This window comes from Hippopotamus amphibius, chromosome 4 (assembly GCF_030028045.1).
Source record: "Hippopotamus amphibius kiboko isolate mHipAmp2 chromosome 4, mHipAmp2.hap2, whole genome shotgun sequence".
NCBI classification, from domain to species: Eukaryota; Metazoa; Chordata; class Mammalia; order Artiodactyla; family Hippopotamidae; genus Hippopotamus; species Hippopotamus amphibius.
This window is the reverse complement of record NC_080189.1, coordinates 75,118,857-75,144,216: the sequence shown is the minus strand read 5'-3', so window position 1 is coordinate 75,144,216 and position 25,360 is coordinate 75,118,857. Positions and strand designations below refer to the sequence as shown.

The 25,360-nt window shown below is 45.3% G+C and overlaps 1 protein-coding gene across 5 annotated transcripts in view; it reads left to right on the top strand.

Moving 5' to 3' along the window:
- VOPP1 (VOPP1 WW domain binding protein) overlaps window positions 1-25,360 on the top strand; it is a 220,613-nt gene that overhangs the window by 169,264 nt on the left and 25,989 nt on the right. For all 5 annotated transcript variants that reach the window (XM_057732988.1, XM_057732979.1, XM_057732978.1 and 2 more), the window contains 2 exons: window positions 7,099-7,176; window positions 12,246-12,382. In XM_057732988.1, the coding sequence (XP_057588971.1) occupies window positions 7,099-7,176; window positions 12,246-12,382 (215 nt within the window). The remainder of the gene's footprint in view (window positions 1-7,098; window positions 7,177-12,245; window positions 12,383-25,360) is intronic.

Sequence of the window (25,360 nt, the reverse complement as noted above, 5' to 3'; positions counted from 1 at the left end):
AGTCATAACGACATACCTCTGCGTCGCTAGTGTCTCCCATCACCTCCCAAAGCTTCTGAGTGGGGCCTACAGAGTTCCCCACACACAGAAAGAGAAGAAAACCTCACCACATTTTTATCCCTGTATCTGCTTTCCTCTTTTATACCAAGGTCGCGGTTGCCGGACTGGGATGGATTCCAGGTGCCCTTCAGCCCTCACTGTACCCAGAGCTGGGCACCTCTAATTATAGTCAGGGGTCAGGCTCGCTCTCCAGGAAACACCTTGGTGGCAAAGGTGGTAGAACAACGGCAGAGATTGTTCAGAGCTGGGACCGTCGCAGTCTTGCTGCTCCTGAGCTGCAGGTGGCTGCCCTCTGTGTCTCCCTCCGATGCAGCCCCCTCCCGCCCTCGTTCAGAGGCTGTTGTTAGTAGGCAGATGAGTGGGGGCATCCCCACTTGAGAGGGAATTCTCCACGAGAGTTGCATCTTCTTCAATTCGATCATTGCAGGACATCTAGTAGAATTAGTTGCAATAACCATCTGACCCATTGTCACCCAGGTAAAAGGCATGGGGGACCAGAAAGAACCCTTAGCCCAGCACCATTGACAGCAGGAAGTGATCTGCTAGTCAGGAGATTTGGACCTGCAGCTGCCCAGGACCTACCAGGAGGATGAAAGAAGCCCACTTAGATACACTAGAAACCTGAGCCTGTCTGCTTTTGACCTGGGGCTTCCACAGCAGTAGCTTTGAAGGAATATGTATACCTGTGTGGCTGTATATGTGACCAAAACGTAAGTTTCACAAAACACTTCTTTTGTGGGATACCCTCTGATTTTTAAAAAATTGATTTTTACCTTTGTAAAATACATGTCAGAACCCAATAACTTGATTTGATAATCCATGAGCGGGTCATGATAGTTGAAAACACTGTTCTGTTGTATAATATTGTGGGAACATTGGTAGTTTTTTGGTTTTCGTGTGTGTGTTTTTTGGTTTTTTTTTTTTTTTTTTTTTTGGCTTCATTGGATCTTCATTACAGTACGTGGGCTTGCCATTGCGGTGGTTTCTCTTGTTGTGGAGCATGGGCTCCAGTAGTTGCAGCACGCACACTCAGTACTTGTGGCATTCAGGCTGTAGAGCACAGGCTCAGTAGTTGTAGCACATGGGCTTAGTTGCTCCGAGGCATGTGGGATCTTCCCAGACCAGGGATTGAACCCATGTCCCCTGCATTCGCAGGCGGATTCTTAACCGATGCACCACCAGGGAAATCCCCTTTGCTAGTTCTTTCCAAATCAACACCATACTTTTACCCAATGTTGCATCTTACTATATTAGTTCTGTCTTTATAATTACATTATCTACTAACTGTAGAGAGTTCTTGGCATGGAATGATGTAGGCGATTTGGTCCATATGCAGTTCCAAGTTAAAGCAGGAACCCCTTCAGGCATTATTGTTAAAGAATGGTTGCTGAATTTCTGTCTGTGGCTCCATCCCAAGGACCACCTGCCATCTGCGCAAGGATTCTATGCTTCCTTCACATTGTCTGTTACCATGGTCTTGCTGAATTTTCACCTTTCCTTCCTCTTTCTTCTGGGCTTGGTTTGCCCTCTGGGAAACTTGAAATTCTGCCACATTAAACCTCACCTTCCCCTCTGCGCCTTCTCAAACGCTTTCACTTTCTTAGGCATCCTTCCACTGCCCTGCTTCTTAGTCCTTTCCAGTTGGTTTATTTGCACAAGCTAAACGGTTCTGGAGTCTTACATGGTCACTGTTTATGAGCACAGTCACGACACACCATCGTGGTGATGACTTGGTCCACAGCACCTTGTTAAGCAGGGCCACAGAAGAATAGGAAAATCAAGTGGGCTCTGAGAAAGTGGCCCTTTGGTGATGAAAGACTCATTGTCACTGAAGAGGCAGTGTCTGTGCAAAACACCTTCCTGAAATACTGGCCAAATCCTTTCTTGGCTTCAGCAGACAGTGACCTGGGCTGAGAGGAGGCGTGATATCCCTAGCACCTTGTTTTCTGAGCTTATTTCAAACATGGGGTGGTAATATTTACCTTGTATGTTAAGACAGTTGTGAAGCACTGACCTGGCATCTAGAACGTAAGATGTGACCAAAGCCTATAACCTTTGTTCTCATTTGAATGAGTTCTCTATTGCTCAGTAATAAATCACTACAGAATAAGCAGATTGAAACCACATGTATTTATTATCTTATAATTCCTTTAAATAATAAATCTGGGCACAGCATTGGTGGGTCCTTTGCTCTGGCTATCACAAAGCTGAAACCAAAGCTGTGCCCTCTTCTGGAGCTTAGGGTCCTCTTGTAAATTCATTCAGGTGTTGGCAGAATTCATGTCCTTGTGGTTATAGGACTGAAGACCCAGTTTCCATGCTGGCTGGCTGGGGCTTGCAGCCAGTTCTTGGAGACCACCCTTAGTCCTCCCTCTCTTCTCCAAAGCCAGCAGGAGAGCCCCCAGTCTGCTACAGCTGTCTTACACAACATAACTACCCTATGTAATGTGCCATAATCATGGGAGTGGCTCTCCCATCATTTTCACAGGATCTTCCACACTCAAGGGGAGGAGATCATGCAGGCCATGTACTCTAGGAATCTTGGGGCCCTCTTTGAATTTTCTCTAGCACATTATCACATTTATCATGAATCTAACATGGTTGCTAAGGACTCTTGTCTTTGTAAATTCATGATTGGAAACAGTCCCATCTCTTTTTAATTTTTTAATTTTTTATTTTTGGCTGCATTGGGTCTTCGTTGCTTTGCACGGGCCTTTCTCTGGTTACGGCAAGCAGGGGCTACTCTTCGTTGTGGTGCGCAGGCTTCTCACTGCAGTGGCTTCTCTTGTTGTGGAGCATGGGCTGTAGGTGTGCAGGCCTCAGTAGTTGTGGTGCGTGTGCTTAGTTGCTCCGTGGCACGTGGGGTCTTCCCGGACCAGGAACTGAACCTGTGTCCCTTGCTTTGGCAGGCGGATTCTTAACCACTGCGTCACCAGGGAAGTCCAGTCCCATCTCTCTTTGTTTACAATTAATTGCTTGAACTCCACATACCCTAAAAGGGAGAAGTCCTTTATCTCCCTTGAGTGCTCCCCGCTACCTCCACACACACGTGCACACACACCAAGGAATTACTTGTGGACGATGCTGTGTGTGGTGTTAGCAGATGCTGCTGTTCGTGCAGTGCTGGTCCAACCCTGACCTAGACTCCCTGGCTGCCCAACACTGGGCATTTCATTTTGTCTCCCACCCTGTGCTTAGCCTTCCTCTCCTCAATGCAGCTGGAAGACCAGCAGCACCAGCACCCCTCCCCCAGCACCGAGGCCCTTGTGCCGGCTCCTGTCATAGCCAGGTTGGATTTCTGTGTGGTCTCTGGTCAGATGTCATCCCTCAACATCCAGTTTTCAGTTGTAGCATCCACCACTCCCTCCCCTGTGCTCTCAGTCCTCCAGCTTCTGCTTTATTTTTCACCGTAGTGGATCTTACTGCCATCTAACCCAGTTCATGTTTTTCTTGCTTGTTGTTGGTCTACCTCTTCTAGAAAGAAAGCTCCTCCACAGCAGGTACTTCTCTCTGGGTTTTCATTGCTCCGCCCCCAGGACCCAGCAAAGGGTCCTGCAAAGAGTTCAGAGTGGCACCTTGGTGACTTTTTGTTGGATGCATGGGTTATGAGAACCAGTAGTGTTTTTAAGCACACATTTCGGTGCTCTGCTAGCTGTTGGTTGGTTAAAGCAAGTTAAGCAGATTAGCTTATGTCACCAGCTTATTGGAGCATCGCATCAAAATCAGCAATTGCTACTTAGTAGACAGCAGTTCATGTTCGTGGACTATGGGAGGAATGGGCATGAAACTTCTGATCGTGTGGAGAAGGGTGTGTGTGTGTGTGTGTGTGTGTGTGTGTGTGTGTGTGTGTGTGTGTGTGTGTGTGTGTGTGAGAGAGATGGCAGTGGTTCATTGCCAGGGGTGGGGTTCTCAGCTCAATTTGTCCTTGAAATGATAGAGGATTTAGCAGTGATTGGGTGCTGGGTATTTAAAGAGCTAGAAGCAAGCCCTAGGAGCCAAAGAAGGAGAAGCAGCATTGGAGCTAGGTGTGTTGAGTTCCCTTATAACTCATAAATCTCCATCTTAACTAATATGTCATAGGGAACTATTTTCTTTTTTTTAGTAGGGCACATGGGCCCTAGAGCACTCAGGCTTCAGTAGTTTTAGCACCTGGGCTCAGTAGTTGTGGCACACGGGCTTAGATGTTTCATGGCATGTGGGATCTTCCCGGACCAGGGATGGAACCCATGTCCCCCACATTGGTAGGCGGATTCCTAATCAGTGCAGCACCAGGCAAGTCCCTATAGGGAGCTATTTTCTACATATTTTTCTACATAAAACAAGTCAATTTGTACTGGGATTACCTACAAATTCAGTGTCTAAGGTCTTGGATCAAATTGTATATTTCTCCCAACTACCTTTTGTTTTTTTTTTTGTTTTTTGTTTTTTTTTTGTTTTTTGTTTTTAAGAACTTTTATTGAGATACAGTTAACAGACAATAAACAGCATATATTTAGAGTGTACAATTTGGTGTCCCAATATCTCAATTCATTCCCCCCCAACCCTCCCCCCTTTCCCCACTTGGTGTCCATGTGTTTGTTCTCTACATCTGTGTCTCTATTTCTCCTTTGCATTTCCTCTTTCATAGTTGTTAGCATTTGCGTTATGTATTGAGGTGCTCCTATATTGGGTGCATATATATTTATAATTGTTATCTCCTCTTCTTGGATGGATCCCTTGATCTCTATGTAATGTCCTTTCTTGTCTCTTGTAACATTTTTTATTTTAAAGTCTATTTTATCTGATGTGACTATTGCTACTCCAGCTTTCTTTTGATTTTCATTTGCATGGAATATCTTTTTCCATCCCCTCACTTTCAGTCTGTATGTGTCCCTAGGTCTGAAGTGGGTCTCTTGTAGACAACATATTTGGGTCTTGTTTTTGTATCCATTCAGCCAGTCTTTGTCTTTTGGTTGGGGCATTTAGTCCATTTACATTCAAGGTAATTATTGATATGTATGTTCCTATTACCATTTTCTTAATTGTTTTGTTTTTGTTTTTGTAGGTCCTTCTCTTGTTTCCTGCTTAGAGAAGTTCCTTTAGCATTTGTTGTAAGGCTGGTTTGGTGGTGCTGAATTCTCTTAGCTGTTGCTTGTCTGTAAAGCTTTTGATTTCTCCATCAAATCTGAATGAGATCCTTGCTGGGTAGAATATTCTTGGTTGTAGGTTCTTCCCTTTCATCACTTGAAATATATCATGCCACTCCCTTCTGGCTTGCAGAGTTTCTGCTGAGAAATCAGCTGTTACCCTGATGGGAGTTCCCTTGTATGTTATTTGTCGTTTTTCCCTTGTTGCTTTTAATAACTTTTCTCTGCCTTTAATTTTTGTCAATTTGACTACTATATGTCTTGGCGTGTTTCTTCTTGGGTTTATCCTACCTGGGACTCTCTGCGCTTCCTTCACTTGGGTAGCTATTTCCTTTCCCATGTTAGGGAAGTTTTCAACTGCAATCTCTTCCAATATTTTCTCAGGTCCTTTCTCTCTCTCTTCTCCTTCTGGGACCCCTATAATGCGAATGTTGGTGCATTTAACGTTGTCCCAGAGGTATCTTAAGCTGTCTTCAGTTCTTTTCATTCTTTTTTCTTTATTCTTTTCTGCATCAGTGATTATCACCATTCTGTCTTCCAGGTCACTTATTCACCCTTCTGCCTCAGCTAATCTGGTATTGGTTCCTTCTAGTGTATTTTTCATTGCAGTTATTGTGTTGCATATCTCTGTTTGTTTGCTCTTTAATTCTTCTAGGTCTTTGGTAAACTTTTCGATCTTTGCATCCATTCTTTTTTCAAAGTCCTGGATCATCTTCACTATCATTATTCTGAATTCTTTTTCTGGCAGGGTGCCTATCTCCTCTTCACTTAGTTTTTTTTCTGGGGTTTTATCCTGTCCCTTCATCTGGTACAAAATCCTCTGCTTTTTCATTTCTTTATCTTTCTGTGGCTGTGTTTTTCAGTTCTACAAGACAAAATACTGCTGATACGGCTTGATACTGCTGTCTGCCCTCTTGTGGAGGAAGCTATCTAGGAGGCTTGTGCATGCTTCCTGATGGGAGGGACTGATGGTCTACCTTTTGTTTTTAAAGAAGAAAATTGGCAGGAACCTAGATCACAATTCTGTGATCATTTAATATTATTGAGAAACAGCCTTAAACCGCTCCCCCCCCACCACCACCACCAAGTTTGGTGACTGCAGCTTGTACTGAAATTGCTTTTGTGAAAGTGTCTCTGTGCACAAACCTAAGTGCAAAAGTTTTCATAGCTCCTCTCTTTTCATAAAGAAAGGGGGGCTGGGGAAGAGTGGAAATATTGAAGGCGGCCGAACTAAGCCCTTGGAGCCTTGACCCTGTGCTGGGCCTGTCCTCGGAGGATGAGGGCCTTTCCTAGGGATCTTCTTGGGGAGGAAGGGCGCTGAGCACGTGAGCGTCAGCGTCGTGGGGGCAGGATAGGTGTGAGCATCCGTGGGCCTTGTCAGCACTTTACGTGAGGACCATGGCCTTCAGGCTTAAAACAGTGCTGTAAGGAGGTCCTGCCCGTCCACTCCTTTTGCTTATGGAGAAACAGAGGCTCATAGAGGTTGAATAACTTGCTAGAAGTCCAGCAGCTGGTAAGTGGCAAGACCAGGGCTAAACCACCTAACTTGTCTGACTTTGTAACCTAATCTCTCTGGCCTGTTGGTGTAGATTCCCGTCTTCTGAAGCACTGAACAGGAACTACAGCGCGCTGACGCTCCCCACTGGTTTCACGCAGGTCTTCGGTCAGCCGGCTGTAGGGCCTCCCCAGAAGGAAACCACTGTGATTTCACCCACGGGGATGTGTAGCAAACAGGTGCTTTGAATGACACTGTCCCTCTCAGCGCCTTCCGTTTGGGCCACCACAGCTCTGCTAGTTTCCTAAAATGCAGTGGTGGTGGTTCTGTCCTTTGCGCTGAAGTCTGCCTGGACCTCCTGACTGGTCTGGCCCTTCTTCTGCAGGATGCTGATGGCCTGTGCCCTCTCTCCCACAGATGCCGCCCTTTCGAGGACTGCTGTGGCTCCAGGTGCTGTGTGCGGGCCCTCTCCATACAGAGGCTGTGGTACTTTTGGTAGGTCGCGACTCCTGCGGGTTTCGGATACCCCTCCCCACCCCCGCCCCCTGCCCCGGGGCTCTGCCCAGTTTGTCACAGCCAAGGTGACATCACCTCCACCTGAGGTCATGGTCTCTGGGTGGCCTCAGTCAAGAAAGCAGGTACGTTCGGGTTGGCTTCACGTCAAGCTCTTCTGCTCACAGTTTGCAGAAAGCTTGTCCCCATTTCTGCAGACTTGTGGCTTGGGAAGAAGAGTTATTCTTTTGGAAGCTGGACTGTACAGCAGCCTCATCCTTCAGTGGCTCCTCCACCAGTTTTTGAAATGGAGCTGGGGCCAGTTGTGTTAATCAGAGAATCAGCACATCTTGTTACAAGGTTTCTGCTGCATGGAAATCTTCCTTATTCACATGGTGTCATCTGAGTCCTAACTTTCAAGACAGACAGCCTGCATCCTTGCCTGTCTTCCAGCTCTACTGGGAGAAGCTGAAACAGCTGTCTGGAGTCTGTAAGATTACCTCCGGAGAGAATGAGGGAGTAATGCTGATAGAGTCCTAAAAGGATGGGGTGCAAAGTTTCCACTGAGCAGAGGAACTCCTGTAAGTTGCCATCCTCAGAGGATGCCTGTTTGGAGGTTTGTCTGAGGAGTCATTTGACTCTATTCTAAAAGATAGGCTTCAGATGGCAGAGTATGTGTGGGAAAGAATTTGCCTAAAACCAAAAGAGCATTTCCTATGCCTGCCCCGCTCTCCTCTGCACCACTGCAGAGGTACAGTCATTGAGGCAAACCCCACAAAGGATTAGGACTCAGCTTTAAGATTTGAGCTTCTTCATGACTTTCAGATTCTGACATTCCTGACATCTGAACACTTGGAAGGCCTTTCCTGAGTACTTGGCAGCAGCCACTTGAATTTTTTGTGAGATTTTGCCTTCACCTCCTGACACCTGTCGCTAATGTTTGATTAGGGAAATCAGCAGGAAGTAGGGACTCCACATGCCATGTTTTCTTTACTAGGAGAGCCTCTTTTCATTTTTACCATCTCCCCCTCCTTGATGAGGTTTTGGCCATCTGGGGGCTGGTCTCACCTGTCACGTTGGGCCCTGAATAGTACCATGCTGGTGCTGGCTTCTCCCACCTCCTAGTTGCTAATGCCTCAAACTCTATAATAGAAGGAGATTTTTTAGCCCAAGATTTTGTGAATGTAAACACCTCTGTGTACATATCAAGGTGGAGGGGACTGGTGCCAAAGCCGGGGTGAGGAGGACCAGGGAGAGGTGGCATTTCAGAGCTTTGTCTGGCTCCACACGTGTCCCCTCAGAACTTGCCTCCACAAGACCTTGTGGTCAAGGGTCCCGAAAGGGATCAGTAGTGCTTCAGGTTGACCTGAGGAAAAATTGAGAGTCCAGGAGAGCTCTGAGGGCTTGGCTGCTGCAGCAGCTTCTGTCGACCTTCCCTGGAAGCATTCCCTGAGCTGGCCGCCAGTGCTTCTGAGCTGTTGGCCGGCGTCACTTGTCAAAGCCAGGGCACCTCAGCAAGCCAGCAGGTCCCTACACAGAGGCGTCTCAGGAGCGTCGTGGACAGAGGGCAGGTCTTCAAGGTTGGGGTGCCAGATGCCAGAAGATTTGGTCGAGTGTTTTGAGTTGAGATTCTGATACCAGATATCAGCTTCTAAACCAGGGATGCAGCCAGAGAACACCTTGAGATGCGAGTCTGAGGTGCCCCAGCTGAAGTTGGAGGCTGCTTGGTTTCTGCTCCATGGGTTCCTTCTCTCAATTACATGTCTGGTATGCACCAGGGTCCTGTGGAGAGGCCCTATGGCAGCGAGGCTCCTAAAACAGACGGATGTCTAAACACATGGAGAGTTTTAAACCAGCGTGCTGGAAACAAAGCATGCAGCCTCTGATGCCCCAAAAGTTGGGGAAAGCTGCACAGCTTCTGACTGGGTCTCAGAGAGGGCCTTCCTTGCAAAGGGTCCAGCACATTGCACGGGCAGGGACATAAGCATGGACCTGGTGAGAAGGTGATAGGGAGCTGGTGTGGGGGCAGGTTTGGGGGGAGCGTCAGGAGGTTGGGAGGACGGAGCTGGGCATGGAGTAAATGGAGGGCTGCTCTCCAACCTGGCCCCACTGGACTTTGGAGGACTTTGGGCTCCTTACCATAACACAGAGGTTTTGGAGGAGAATGCTTTTGGAAGTCCCTGCCAGCTCTAAAATCTAAAGTAATCTTTCACCAGGACAGTCTAATGAAATCCCCAGGATTAGAAAAGGCGTAGAGTTGGAAAGCGCACTGCAACAGAGTGCAGCCTGGCAGGTGAGCGCTGCCCTGCTGCCGGGCCTCCCGTGGGGCTGGGGGTGGGGGCTGGGGGCTGGGGCAGGTCAGCCCTGGATCTGCAGGGGCTCTGCTGCTGCCTGGGACCTGCACTCAGAGCTGCTGTTCCAAGTGCTGGGGGGAGGCAAGAAGGGACTGAAAAAACAAATTGGATCGAAGAAGTCAGATTACTTTGGATGACAGAAAAGGCACAAAGTTCCTGTCTTAATCCCAGGAAAGCTCCCCAGACCTGCTCAGCAATGAAAGAGGGCATCTAGTGGACCACTGTCCTGTAACTCACAGCACTTCCAAGAACTGAGTTCTTACCTTGGCATTCCTTCCCTCACTCACATCCTGCTTCCTTGCTTTCCTTGTTACCAGAAGCTCACTCCCCCGCCCCCTTGTTAGTTTCTCTCTTAAAGTTCTTCTCCGACTACTGCTTCAATAAGGCACGAATCTCCAACTCGAGGATGGAAGATGCCTTAGAGGACTGGGGTAGGGAGGGTGGGGGGGACTTGAGGGGGGGGCGTCAAGGAAGGGAGGGAATATGGGGATATGTGTATAAAAACAGTTGATTGAACCTGGTGTACCCCCCCCCCAAAAAAAAAAAAAAAAAAAAAATAAGGCACGAGTCTGATGATGTTTGCTCCCTAAGCCAGGAGTTGGTCTCCTGCCATGTGACTTTGTTCTTATTTGCCTGCAACTACTTGCTCTCCAGCAGTCCATGGTGTGAGGCGCATATCACCTTTATTTGTCTGCGAAAAAATATGTATTCCTTTTGACAGTGTAACCAACATTTGGGCTTATCTCATGGAAGAGACCAAGATCTCATATGGCTTCTGCATTTCTAATCCGGAGAACCTGGTCCCTTGGGAGTTAGCAGTAGTGTTATTGAGAAGGGAAACCCTTATGTACCTTCAGCCTCCCTGTGCTTTACATTTCTGCTCAGATGTTTACACTTGGACCCAGGGTTGAATGTAGGATTATCATGGAGTCCAAATGAAGTTGTTCCCTTGGGATGCCAGCATCTGACTTCGGAGAGGGCCTTGTTTTGCACAACTTAGATTCTTCCAGCTCCCTAAGACTGCATCCGTGTGACCCCCTCCCCGTCTGCAGCCCACAGCTGGCCTGTCCGGGTCCCTTGCCCACCCAGCTTGCCCTGTGGGAGCACCTGTGCTGTTCTTTCCACCCAGGAGGCTGCTTCCCTTCCCTTCAATTTGTCTCTTTCTTTCCATGGTTCAGAACTCAACTCAGATGTTGCTTTGAAGAAAAAGAAGCTTTTCTGACCTTCCTCACTCTGACAGATACCCTCGTTAAACCTCTTGTTGCATTGAATTGTACCCTTGAAGTGAGGAACCCAGTTGTGTGCTATGTGTATTTTACTGCCCCCCCATCCCAAACCTATGTGTGTATTTTGCTGCCCTCCCCCAGTCCCAAACCTATGTTGCACTCTTGCTTTTCTTTCTCAGCACGATCAGAGTTGTAAATAAATGCTTTTGTTAATTCGTTGTTCACTGTCCCACTCCCCTATGAGAACTCAAGTTCAGTGACGGGGAGGTCCCCACCTGTCTTACTCCCTATAATGCACAGATTGGTGCCGGGAGCATGGCAGGTGCTTAAAAATTTTTTGCTGAGTGAATAATGAATTAGATGAGAGATCAGAAAGCCACAGTTTTTGTTCTTCCCTGAATCACCTCCTGTCTGGTGCCCCCGGTCTTTGTTTCTGTTCAGCGTTCCAAGCTTGTCCGGTGAATACCTGCTGACCGACTCACGGGCTTACGCCTTAACATCATGTTACTGTTCTCAAAGGCTTTACTGTCTGCTCTTTTCTTCAGTTTCGTTTGTGTGTGGACAGGTGCCTTTGACCATGACGTGGCCAGCTCCACTGTGTGTGCATCCTTCACGAGAGTGTGTGTGCATGTTGTGTGAGGTTCTGGAAGGTTCTGTGAGTCCCATCACTGTATCCGTTTAGAGATGGGCGAGTTTCTCAGTTATATCTGTGTGGAACAGACAACTTGGCCCTTCTCAGAGTACTCCCCCTGTTTCTAGAAAAACAGGTATAGTGCACGTGAGGTGGGAAGTGATTCATTCATTCCTTCATTCATTGTTTATAGAATGCCAGCGATGCGACAGTCACTGAGAATTCTTAGATGATTTGAATAAAGGTCCGATCTTTAAAGCAGTCAGTTCTGTGTCTTTCAGACTGTAGGGTGACGGTAGAAGGTTCAGCCATACTTAGAACCTAGAGATTTAAAAACAGCTTTTTTATTGATTGTGAGTGTTTTCTCTATCCCATAGTTTCTCTATAATTAAGATGTGCTCTAGGAAGGTCACATTAAAAAATATTATGGATGTTCATATAATAATGGAGAGAAAGCTGCTAGAAAGGATCACGTGCTTATTCTTCTTGCTTTGACAGTAAAGAACAATGGGGGAAATAGACAGTGAGGACCAGCCGTAGTGTTCAAACAGAATTGAAAAGGCATCTCCTATTTTGACTGAAATATTGAGTTGAGGTCAGAGCCACGGACAGGAAAGTAATTGCACCAACCCCTTGAAGCCAATAGCCACTTGGAGCTTTTGAGGCAGAAAGCTCACTTTGAGAGCGTCTCAGCACGGGTGGCCTCCGTCCAGGGGCACCCAGAGCTCTGCAGGCCAGGCGTCTCCCTGGTATCCTCCACTGGGACCATCCGCGGAGAAAGTGGTCGGGGAGGACCAGCCCAGGGAGCTCTGCCGTCTGCCGGGGCCTCTGCCTGGAGCCTCACCCTGTGCTCTCTCCCAGGTTCCTCCTGATGATGGGCGTGCTCTTCTGCTGTGGAGCCGGCTTCTTCATCCGGAGGCGCATGTACCCCCCGCCGCTGATCGAGGAGCCGGCGTTCAATGTGTCCTACACCAGGCAGCCCCCGAATGCCACTCCAGGTCAGCCAAGCCCTCTGTCCTTGTCTCTCCTCCTTGCAGTTTACATACCCTCTGTAAGCATTTGGAAAGGGCACTGCCATGGAATACTCGGGAAGAAAAAATTCAGGCCATGTTTATTCATTTAAGTTCTGATGATCAACCTTACTATGCATTTATGCTGATAAAAAATGCAGCAACTGTTGTGTTGTACGTCTCTCACCTCATGTTCTTACGTAATTATTGGTGCATCTTTTATGCATGTTTATACAGTTCATATATGCACATGATTTGCTCCTTTTTCCTTAAAAATTATTTCATGTATAAATTTTTATGTAGACACTGTAATATCATTGCCATTCTTAATGCTTCTGGACTAAATATTAATCGTGTTACTAACTGGTAATTTGCTTAGATAGTCTGTCATTACGGATCATTTGTTTTCTTTTGTTTTGCTTTTTATTCATTCATTCAATAAGTGTTTACTGTGTGTTTATCAGTATTGTGAGTACTTATTCACTGCACTGCTATGGACGTGTTTGCAAAAGTTACATTTGGCCTATTTAGGGAACCCTTACCCAGAGTGGTGCCTCAGCCTCAAAAAGAATTTGTGGTTTCTTAATTCTTATAACTTGAAACACTGCTTTAATTACCTAAAGCTCAGGCCTATTGTGGTGGGTGAATTCAGGTTGCCCTCGGGACAAAGGCCTGTTCCTTGTTTTGACATTGCATGTGAGATGTTTCCCTTCCCCTTGAGGAGGGGGTCACCAGGGGCTCTGCAGCGCTGGGGAGGCACTGCTCCTTGAGCTCCTGTCTTTCGGCCTGTGTGATGGGCTGGGGGGTGCCGCTCTGCCCCCTCACAGTTCCCACCTCAAGAGTGGGGCGCCGGGCTCCCTTTCTTCATCACACAGGGCAGAGAGACAGTTGGAGATCTAGGAGCAGTTCTGCTCGGGTTTTTACAGAGTTTCAGTTCTGTGAGATCTGCTGCACAGCGTGGGGAGGTTAGTAACACTGTATCATGTACTCACTCACGAATTGGCTAAGAGTGGAGATCTTGTGTTATCATCATAAATTCAGAGGGCAGGAGGAAATGCTTGGCGGTGACAGATTTATGGCATATATTATGGTGATGGCCTCATGCTGTGCATTTATTTCTAAGCTCCTCAAGTTGTAGACATTAAATATGTTCACCTTTTTCTATGTCGATCATACCTCAAAGGGAAAAGAAAGAAGGTGGGGGATGGGGTGTGGGAAGAGCTCTCTCTCTTCTGTCTTTTAGATACAGAGATGCGGAGATGGGCACTTGCTGATCTGTTTTTTAACAGTTTTATTCCACCAGATACTCCCCAGGGTTTTCTTTTATTATTTTTTTCTAATGTTACTAAAACTCCGAATATGTATTTTCCAACAACAGTGTAGAGGTTGCAGTACCTTAAACTTTCTCTCAGGGTTAGTACCACTTTTCATGCCTAAGCGGATTTTTCTTTCATATTTCAAAATATGTGAATAGCTTCAGATCTGTGCTCCAGCACAGGGCAGTGTGAAATTTTTCAGTTAAAATGGGAGGCCAGACCTCAATTTTATCTGGATTAGTCTGAGTTTTCAGTCCTTTGATTTTTTTTTTTCCCAAGAAGCAGACAGTAGATCAGAGAAATGGGTAAAAGACTAATGAATTTCCTTTTCCTTCTGTCTTCATGACATGGATTTTTAGTGTCCTGTGTGGCCACAGATGCATGACGCCGCGTGTGCTTGGCCCACAGTGTTAGGCCTGGGCTGGCGCAATTCCCACTGACTGTCCGCGGACTCTCAGTGCGTTCAAACAAGAGCGCACTGCATCCCCTGTCACCCTCTCTCCTCATGCCCGCCTCTTTTCTGCATTGCAGTGCACATGTCTTTCTAACTGGAATCCTCCGTCCCCTTATAATAAATAGGTTATCAGTCCTACAAGTCTTATTTCAGACTCTTACCTCACCCCTGAGCAGCGCCTGCTATAAGTTTTCCCAGTCACTGGTCTCTGCCAGGTCTTCTCTGTCTTCCATCTTGCCACCAGAAAGTTCTTTGGAAAAAAAAAAAAAAAAGCACATAGGTCATGTTGTTCTCCTGCTGAAGGGCCTGTGCCAGCTCACTTTGCTCCCAGCAAGTCCAGACTCCGTAGCCAAGGACCCTGCCCTTGTCCCTCCTGTGCCGCATGTGAGTGGCCGGCTCCCCAAGCCCTGCCGTGTCGCTGGCCCCGCCCATGCCCTGCCTTTGTCCCAGACCATTTCCTTTCATTCTCTTTCTCTCCTGGGTTCTCTGCCAGATACTTTAACTGCATTTATTATAGTGATTTTTTTGTTTGTTTATTTTTTTATTGAGGTAACATTGGTTTATAACATTATATGTTTCACGTGTACAACTTTATATTTCTATTTCTGTATACCCTACAGGGTCCTTACCACCAAAAGTTTACTTTCCACCCATCACCATACAGCTGATCCCCTTTAAACATTTTGCCTGCCGTGCCTTCATCCCTACCCCCACCCCCACCCCCATAACAACTACCTGTGTGCTTGTTTTGGTTTGTTCATTTATTTTGTTTTTTATATTCCAAATATGAGTGAAATCATATAGTTATATTTGTCTGTCTGACTTTCATTTAGCATAATGCCCTCTAGATCCATCCATGTTGTCACAAATGCTAGGATTTCCTTCTTTGTTTATGCTGGGTAATATTCCATTGTGTATATATACCACATCTTCTTTATCCATTCATCCATGGATGGACCCTTAGGTTGCTTCGTATCTTGGCTATTGTGAATAATGCTGCTATGAATATTGGGGTACACATATCTTTTCAAATGAGTGTTTTCATATTCTTTGGGAAAATACCCAGAAGCAGGATGGCTGGATCACACGGTGGTTCTATCTTAATTTTTCAGGAGCTTTCATCCTGTTTTCCATGGTGGATGCACCAGTATATACTCCTGCTGACAGTGCATGAGGGTTCTGTTTTCTCCACATCCTTGCCAACACTTGTTATTTCTTATCTTTTTGATAATAGCTACTCTGACAGGTGTGAGGTGATAGCGCCTTGTGGTTTTTAATTTGCATTTCTCTGGTGATTAGTGGTGTTGAGCACCTCTTCCTGTACCTGTTGGCCATCTGCTGTCTTCTTTGGGAAAATGTCTATTCAGATCCTCTGCCTATTTTTTAATCGGGTTTTGTTGTTGTTGTTGAGTTGTATGAGTTCTTTATATATTTTGGATATTAACCCCTTATCAAAGATATATGATTTGCAAATATTTTTTCCCATTCAGAAGGTTGCCTTTTTGTTTTGACGATGGTTTCCTTTGCTGTGCAAAGACTACTACTGTGATGTAGGCCATTTATTTATCTTTGCTTTTGTTTCCCTTGCCTGAGGAGGCATGTCCAAAAAGATACTCCTAAGACTGATGACAAAGAGCTTACTGTCTATATTTTCTTCTAGAAGTTTTATGTTTTCAGGTCTTACAATCAAGTCTTTAATCCATAGTGAGTAGATTTTTATGTGTGGCATATGATGGTGGTCTAGTCTGATTCTCTTGCATGTGGCTGTTCAGTTTTCCCAACTGCATTTGTTGAAGAGACTATCCTTTCTTCATTGTATGTTCTTTGCCCTTTTCTTGCAAATTAATTGTTCATGTATGTGTGAGTTTATTTCTGAGCTCCTGATTCTGTACCGTTAATCTGTGTGTCAGTTTTTCTGCCAGTATCATGCTGTTTTGATTACTATAGCTTTGTGGTATCATTTGAAACTGGGAGTGTGATACCTCCAGCTCTGTTCTTTCTTTCTCAGGATTACTTTGGCTATTTGGGGTCTTTGTGGTTCCACATAAATTTTAGAATTTTTTGTTCTATTTCTGTGAAAAAAATGTCATTGAGATTCTGATAGTGATTGCATTGAATCTGTAGATTGCTTAAAGTAGTATGGACATTTTAACCATGTTAATTCTTCTAATCCATGAGTATGGAATATCTTTCAGTTTCTTTGTGTTGTCTTCAATTTCTTTCATTGGTGTCTTACAGTTTTTCAGTGTATGGGCCTTTCAACCTCGTTGGTTAAATTTATTCCTAGGTATTTTATTCTTTTGGTTGTAATAATAAATGGGATTGTTCTATTAATTTATCTTTCTGCTAGCTCATTGTTAGTGTATAGAAACAGCAGATTTTTGTGTATTGATTTTGTACCCTGCCACTTTACTGTATTTGTCTATTTCTAATAGGTGTTTTTTTTTTTTTTTGGTGGAGTCTTTAGGGTTTTCTGTATATCATGGTGAGTTTTAATCCCTGCGTATACTTTGGGCTCCCCACCTGGCCAATTGCTTCTGCACGACTCACATCTCAGGCCCCAAGCAGACAAACATCTGCCAGCTGAGTGAATGGTCAACCTGAGGTAGGGACTTACCATGGCCACACTTGGAGCCTCATTTGACCCATATTTACTGCACACCTGCTAAGGTGCTGCTGGTACTTGGGACAGCGGAATGCAGCCTGGGTTCCAGCCCTCACTCACCCCCTTATGCACTGCGTGGTTTGCACAGCTGTGTGCGAGAGCACTGTGTCATTGCACAAGTAACTGAACAGTCACCGACCGAGATGTGGAAAAAGCAGGATCCTGGGAAGCCATGTAAGTGAGAAACTCAGTCTGTTGTATGGATGGAAGGAACAGAAGAGTTTGTAAGTATATTTAAGTGGAAGTGAGGGCAGGTGGGGTGGGAGACTGAGGAGCAGCCCGCCAGGTTCCTATGTCTTCCTTTGCTGCCAGCCTTTCACATGCTTGCCCACCGAGACTCCTGAGCTACAGAGTCCAAGCAGCAGCTGTCAGTCCCACAGCTATGGCATCAACAACAGGTACTTTTGTAGGCATCAAGGGTAGCAGAGATGCCACAGCAACAATATTGAGTCTCTCTGTGAGCAGTGGAGACTGGGCATGCATGGCCAAGGGTCCAACAGAGCCTCTCCCACATCTCAGGATTGTGGTTTGAGTCCCAATTCTACCCTGCAGTTGCGGGCTTTCAGAGAAATGAGGGCTGTTTATTTTCTTCCAAGCCCTCTCATAATGCAGTCTCCAGTGGGGCCTGTGAAGAGCCCGCTCACCTTCTGTTGGGAGATACTGATGTGGGTGTCCTCACCTCTCTGCAGGGAGTCACAGCTGTTGCTTAATTTGCCATCATCCTCCATGTGTGCACATCTAACAGGCCTGTAAGGTATGAAATGGTCAGTCCCGAAACACCAGACCATCATATGACTGCTTGCTCTGTTCCACGGGAGTATTCAGCCCCCATAGTTTCAGCACAGAATCCAGGGCTGTGTCATTAGTTAACAGGACTGTGCTCGAGAAGAATTTAGTTACTTTGATTTGTTTAGAATTAGTGGTAATGAAGAAAAAATAGGGTCTCTTGGTTTCTTGATGATTCTGGCCTCTTCCAGGGGTGGCATTCATGCCGCTGTGGCTGCTTGCAGAGATCCTGTAGTGCTCCAGGCTGCGCCAGTGGGCGGGGGGCATAAGGGCAGGCTGGGGGGCCAGGAGGTCTGGGAAGGGGATGGGATGCGCTGACGCTGTGTGGTAGGGCCTCAGGCCCGGGAGAAGCCTGGTGGGTGCAGAGGGAGCCGGTACCTGCGAAGCGCACACAGCAGGTGCGGAGGGAGGGGAAGGGTTTTGCTCATTCATGAAGAAGAAAAGGCAGGTTCTGAAGAACCAATACTGTTGCCCAGATGGGCTGGGGGAGGGCTGGGGGAGGGCGGCATTCATGGCAGGTGTGCAGAGGGGTGCAGAGTGGTGTGGGACCAGCTCCCCAGCCCAGCGAGGCTGAGTACAGGAGAGCAGGGACCTGCACATTACGAAGCTGCTCAGAACTGGGGTTGGGGGGTGGCGTGGCAGCATCGTGGTTCTAGGGCATTGGTGTGGTTGGAGCAGGACTGGCAAACTAGGTGTGGAGGCTTAGGTTCAGAGGTGGGGCTCCAAGGCTGCCCGGGAACCAAAAGAAACAAAGGCGGAAGCTGGTGATCAAAGGCGGGGGCCTGGATCCTGCTCATTAGGGCCTGTGCGGGCAAGGGCCAGGCGGGGTTGGGGGTGGGGATGCAGAGAAAGCTGGTTTGGGGTCGCAGGAGAGGTGCCTGGCCAGGGAGTCGGGAGGTCTGAGGTCTGTGGGGCTGCGGGGGGCCCTGTCTCTTCTGAGCCTCCGCACCTTACCGGCACAATGAAATTGTGTGAAGAAGAGCAGTCCCAATTATAGTCTTTATGTCCGGAGGTGGCCAGAGGGTAACTAGAGACAGTCAGAGCTCCCTAAATGCCTCAGCCTCCCAAATCCTCCCCTTCAGGCCACGGGCAGGGCCCCGGATATGCCCTCCTCAGGACAGAGGAAAGACAGACTTTGTTCCCTCAGAAAACACGGACTGCCTGGCAGCAGCACTGTGTTCGTGCACGAGGAGGGTGCGAGGGACACGTGCTCACTGCCCTTTAAGAGCTTGTAGAAAGGGGGGGATGGGTGAAGGGACAAAGGGTGCTAAGGGGTCAAACTTCGATACATAAGTGCTGGGGACGTCAGGTACGGCATGATAAGGAAAAAAATGTGTGACTGTGAGGTGATGGGTGATAGCTCATTGTGGCAATTATTTCGCGATGTACATGTATGTCAGATCATTGGGTCATACGATGTTATATGTCAATTACAGCTCAGTAAAATGGGAGAACTTTTAGAACAGTGAGAAGAATGTAAAACCTTGGCTACAGCAGAGCTGTGGGTCTGGAGGGGAGTGGGGCTGGATTTCAGGGCCATCTGAGCAGAGCCTCACTGAACTTGTGCACTTGAGACTGAGTGTGGGGAGGGGGTTTGGGGCCACAAAGGAAAAGATGATGACATTATGGTCTCTCTCCTTTCTGACATATTATGCGGCAGTCAAGTTGGTAGTCAAGATCAAGGCCGTGTAACTGTGGCAGGACACGTGTGAAGCTGTATTTAGGGAAGAGGGTGGGGGGTGCTGTGTTGCAGAGTGGTCGTGAGGCCGACTGTGTGATCACACAGATGTGCAGAGACCAGAGAGAACAGTTGGTGGTGACATCTGTGATGTTAACATGACTTAAATTGTCTCTAAAAATGGTTTCCTTTCATGTGACTAATACTAGTATTTTTTTCCAAAAATAAAATAAAATAGAAGCAGATGGAGTATTCCCATTGAGAGATCCATTTTTATTCCTTTCCCTCAGTGCATTTATGGTGAGTTTGTTGATGGTTTTCTGACTGTTCTGGTGTCCCAATCCTATACTAAATCTGTCAACCTGCAGTGACGGTAGTGGCCTGAACAAATGATGCCAACTGCAGGAAAATGGAAATAGTAGGAAGTGTGTTTTGACAGTTTAATTACTCTCCCAATGAGAGCTGAGACACACAGGGCTGCTTCAGTTGTGAGGACAAGCCGTGTCTGCCTTTTCTTGGGGGATGTGAGGCCCCCAGTATTCATGTGTGTGTTGGCACAATTTCAGCTGTATAATCTCTACAAACCCTGACAGGTCAGCCTGAAAGTCCAGGTACCTAATACAGATACAGCTTTCAGCTCCCTTCCTCCCCCTCCTCCCACAGAAGCAGTAAAAGAAGGGCCTTCTTTGTGATGGGTAATCCTTGCAAGAGGAAACAAGGGAGCTTCTGGCTCCCTTCCTCGGACTGACCAGTATGACCAGTCTTTTGTGTATCATTCAAGAAATATTCCATGATTTTCCTGACATATATATATAAAAGGGCATCTTTTTAATACTGATAAAAATAACTTTGGATAATGAGGATGTAACTTGAGTCATGTACTGAATAACTTCAAAGTATGTAAAACAAAAGCTCAGAAATAAGAGGGAAGTATGATAGAAACTGTCGTGTCAATGCATTATTATTAATCTGATCAAAGTATAATAATGAATGGAGTATTTAAGAACTTATTAAATTGTACACTACAAAGAAAATCTGAATAAGTTTGCAAGAGCAGAAATCACAGACTTCGGGGTCAGACTAGGACACTCTGTGTTCCCTTTCTTTTTCTTTCTCTTTCTTTCTTTCTTTCTTTCATTTATTTATTTATTTAGGCTGTTCCTGGTCTTAGTTGTGGCACGCAGGATCTACCTTGCAGCATATGGGCTTGAGCTTCATAGTTGCGGCATCTGGGATCTTTAGTTGCGGCATTCATACTCAGTTGCGGCATGCACACGGGATCTAGTTCCCTGACCAGGGATTGAACCCAGGCCCGCTACATTGGGAGCACAGAGTCTTAAACACTGGACCACCAGGGAAGTCCCTGGGTTCCATTTCTAACCGCACCTCTCTGTAGCACATCTGGGAAAGTGACTCAGTTTCTCTAAGCCTCAAGCACCGGAACTTTGAGGTTGAGATCATAAGAGACTGTCTTAGGGTGATCACATATGAGATGATCCAATACAGGGCTTAGCACAGGGCCTGAGACAACACTGAGTGAATGGCAGTAGTTGCCGCTACTAATATTACTAAAACTTGTAGTTTTAAGAAAACTATAAATGAGCTAATTAATCATCTGCACCCACATGGAAATAAAAGAATACTCCCCTAAATTACTCATTGAGTAAATGAAGGCTAGGAGGGAGGGAGGACCCTGAGGTCCTGATCTGCTCCCTCACCCTCACTCCAAACCTGCCGCACCCATCTTCCCATCTGATAAACGGCCAAGTCTCAGAGCGATCTTCACATTTCCTCCCACCTCCGCCTCCACAGCTGCCACTTTTTATCCAGATTATCACAAGACCTCCTAACTAGTCTTCCTACTTCCTCGGTCCTCTGCTTCCGTCTACAATAAGGCCCCTACATACGAACCTTCAAGTTGCAAACTTTCAAAGATGTGAATGTGCGTTCGCATGTCCAGTCATGTAAGTTAGTTCAGTGTCTGGCCTATGTTGTCACGTGTGTGCATCCTCTGCAAGTGGTTGTGCTTTTGTGTACTTTACTGTGCAGCACTGTATAGAGTACAGTAGCAAAGTAGCTTTATTTCAAGCCTAGGATATCCAGAAGCAAGCATAAAAGCAGCAGTGATGTAGCTGGTACAGTACTACCCAGACATCACTGGATTGTTTTTTTTCAAGAGGGTGGATAGAATTGAATCCAGCAAGGAACCAGAACCTGTGCCATCAGTGTCAGGCGTGAGTGAAATTGCAGCTTGCCCTCCATCTCCTATTGGTGACGATCCTTCAGCTCTACCATCTCCCACCTCCTCTCCCTCCTCCAGTCAGTAACTCTTCTTGCCTGTTCACTCGATGCCAGCCCCTGTATGCCAGCTGTTGTACTGCACTACTGTACTTTTCAAGGTACCATACTGTAAGATTTTAAATGTTCTCTTTAGTTTTTGTGTTTGTTTGTTTTTTATGTATTACCAGTGTGAAAAGTATTATAAGCCTATTACAGTACAGTACTCTACAGCCAATTGTGTTAGTTGGGTACCTAGGATAAATTTGTTAGACTTACGAACGCATTCTTGGAACGGAACTTGTTTGTATGTAGCGCATTTACTGTATTTCCAGAAAAGCAACCAGAGTAAAAACAGAAGTCAGAGCACAGTTCACATTCAGAAGTCCTTACAGCGGCCAGAGGCCCTTTCTAATTGTGAGCATTTCCCCCTCCTACTGCCCTTTTGTTCCCACTGCCCTCTTGGCCCTCATTCCACTCTTGCTGCACACTGACCTTTTGATTTTCCTCAAAATTTCCAGGCTGCCATGTTTAGTGCTTTCAGCACTGTGATTCCATCTGCCCAAAAGGCCCATTCTCCATTTAAACCCACATCCTTATGTACAGGTGGCTGCTCCCCCATCCCCTGCTCCCCCCGTACACGTGGCTGCTCCCCCATCCCCCACTCCCTCTGTACACGTGGCTGCTCCCCCATCCCCTGCTCCCCCATACACTTGCTCATGTTGGGCTTCTTCATTTCTTCCAGGTCTTTCACCTCTCAGAGACCATCCCTCTGTAAACAGTGAAAAAATGCACTCCTTTTCTCCTCTTTGTTTTCTCTTTTTATCTGTTTCCAACATCCTCACTTTATTTTTATCTTTAGCACTATCATCAATATTATACTACACACTTTTGTTTTTATCTTGCTTATTATCTCTCTTAACTGAGATTTTCTGTTTTCATTATTGCTGTGTCCTGGGTGCCCATAACAGTGCTGGCAAATAGTAAGAATTCAGTGTTTGTTTAATACACAAGTGAATGATGTATCAATGAAAAATTAATACAAAAACATATTCAATGTAAATGAACTGACATTTAAAGGTAAATTCATAGCCTTATTCTTTGTTAAAAGTTTAAAATAAGAAAGCTAATTAGCTGACCTCTCCTAAAAAGAGGTTCAGAAATTAATAAAATAAACTCACAGAAAGCAGGAAGAAGTGCATAATAAAAAATAAAAATTAATTACAAAAAACAAAAATTGATTTGCAGATCTAAAAGTTAGTGCTTGGTAAAAAGCAATAAAAGTAAATGATATTACCAATATATATCCAGAAAACACTATAACTGGAAAAGATATATGCACCCCTATTTTCATAGCAGCACTGTTTACAATAGCCAAGACATGGAAACAACCTAAATGTCCATTGACAGTTGAATGGGTAAGGAATATGTGGTACATACATGCAATGGAATACTACTCAGCCATAAAAAAGATGAAATGATGCCATTTACAGCAACATGGATGGACTTAAACTAAGTGAAGTAAGTAAGAGAAAAACAAATACCATATGATATCACTTATATGTAGAATCTAAAATATGACACAAGTGAACTTATCTACAAAACAGAAACAGGCTCACAGACAGAGAATAGACTTGTGGTTTCCAAGGGGGAAGAGGGTGAGGGAGGGATGGATTGGGAGTTTGGGATTCCTAGATGCAAACTATTATATATAGAATGGATAAACAACAAGGTCCTACTGTATAGCACAGGGAACTATATTCAATATCCTGTAATAAACTGTAGTGGAAAAGAATATAAAAAAGAATATATGTATATATGTCACTTTGCTGTACAGCAGAAATTAACACAACATTGTAAATCAACCATACTTCAATGAAATAAATTTTTTAAAAAGTGACATAGCCAATCCCACCCCCTGATACATCAATTAATAAAGCTGGGTAAAGAAAAAATAAAATCATAAAACATTACATATCTAGAGGAGATTAAAATTTACAAAGAAGTACTCCTGAAATGGAAAATTTTGGTAAGATAGGAAAGTGTAATTACCAGAGATTTATTAGAATATTGAAAATTTCAGTGGTCCACAAAGCAAGCAAGAGTTTGAGGAAGTTTTCAAAGAGTTAGCTTTCAGAATGGTACCAAATTCATATGGTATCTTTGAAATTTTTAAGAAACACTTCATTTCAATGCTCATGAATTACTGTAAGTATAGAAGATCGTGGAAATCTACCCAATTTGTTTTGTAAAGCTAGTGTAACTTGGAAACAAACACCAAAATAATATTATACTGGATCATGTTTAATGAATACAGATACCAAAATCTTGGGAAACTGAATTAAACAGTGTGTCAAAGAAGTAAACTACCTTGTCCAAGCACTGATCTTCTTAAGAGAGCAAGCTGTTAACATTGCAAGTTACATCAAAAAGCAATGATTGGCAGAGGATTTCTGGGAAGACGGTGGAGTCAGTAGCACCAGGATTCTTTCCCCTCACCTAGAGAAAAACTGTCTTGGCAGAATCTATCTGAAGTAACTGTTTTGGAATTCTGAAGTCTGTTGAAGGCTTGCAACTTCCAGGGGAAGGCTAGGAGGGTAAATTGCAGTTAATTTTGGTAGTATCAGCTCTTGGCAAAGTAGCAGCTACCTATCCCTCACCTCAGGCCACGTGGCAGGCAGCTGTGCACATGATCGTGGGACAGCTTGCAGGAGCCATGGGGCAAAAAGGACCCTGTCCTCCAAATATTGGGGATCTGTGCTTTGATTGCTGTTTGCTACTTCTGATTAAAGAGGGGGCAGCCACTGTTGCACCTCCCCACATTGTTGCAAGCTCCTCTCCCTCCAGCTGAAGTGACCTCCAGGGTTTCAAATGCCTGGTGCCCTTCCCCATGCCCCTTTGTTTTTCACTTTTTTCCCTCTTGAGAGCCGGAAATTAAAGACTAGAACATTCAAAAACAACTGTGTATACAGGAAAAATTAGTAAGTGACTGCACATCCCCAGGGAAAGGCTCAGTAAAGACCTGAGAAGACCTTAAGTTTGTACCTTAGACTTTTCCTCAGGACAGAGACAGCCTACAATAACAGCAACAAAAACCCAAAACAATAAGCTAAAACAAAAACAAAAAACAGCAAACGCTGGGGAAGGGGGAGATTCTGATTTCCAGAGTTATCACATTTTTCAATTCAAATGTCCAGTGATCAAAAAAGGATAGAAAGAAACAGGAAAATGTGGTTCATCCAAAGGGAAAAGTCAAGTCGACAGACTGTCCCTGAAAAAGACCAACAGCACATTTGCTAGACAAATCTTTTAAAACGACTGTCTTAAAGATGCTCAAAGAACTAAAGTAAGATGTGGCGAAAGTAAAAAAAAAAACAATGTGTAAACAAAATAGAAATATCAATAAAGAGACAGAAACCCTGAAAAGATATGAACAAAAAGGTCTGGAGCTGAAAAGTACAGTAACCAAAATGAAAAATTCACTCCATGATTCAAAGGCAGATTTGAGGAGGCAGAAGAAAGGATAAGCAAACTTGATAAGACAATAGAAATTATGTAGTCTGAGGAAGAAAAAGAAAAAAGAGTGAAGAAAAGTGAACACAGCCTCAGACCTGTGGGACACCATCAAGCAGATCAACATAGGCATCATGGGAGTCTCAGAAGGAGAAAAGAGAAAAAAGGAACAGAGAATATTTAAAGAAATAACAGCTGAAAACTTCCAGAATTTGATGGAAGACTTGAATATAAACATCCATTCCAAGTGAGAGGAACTCAGAGACCCACACCAAGA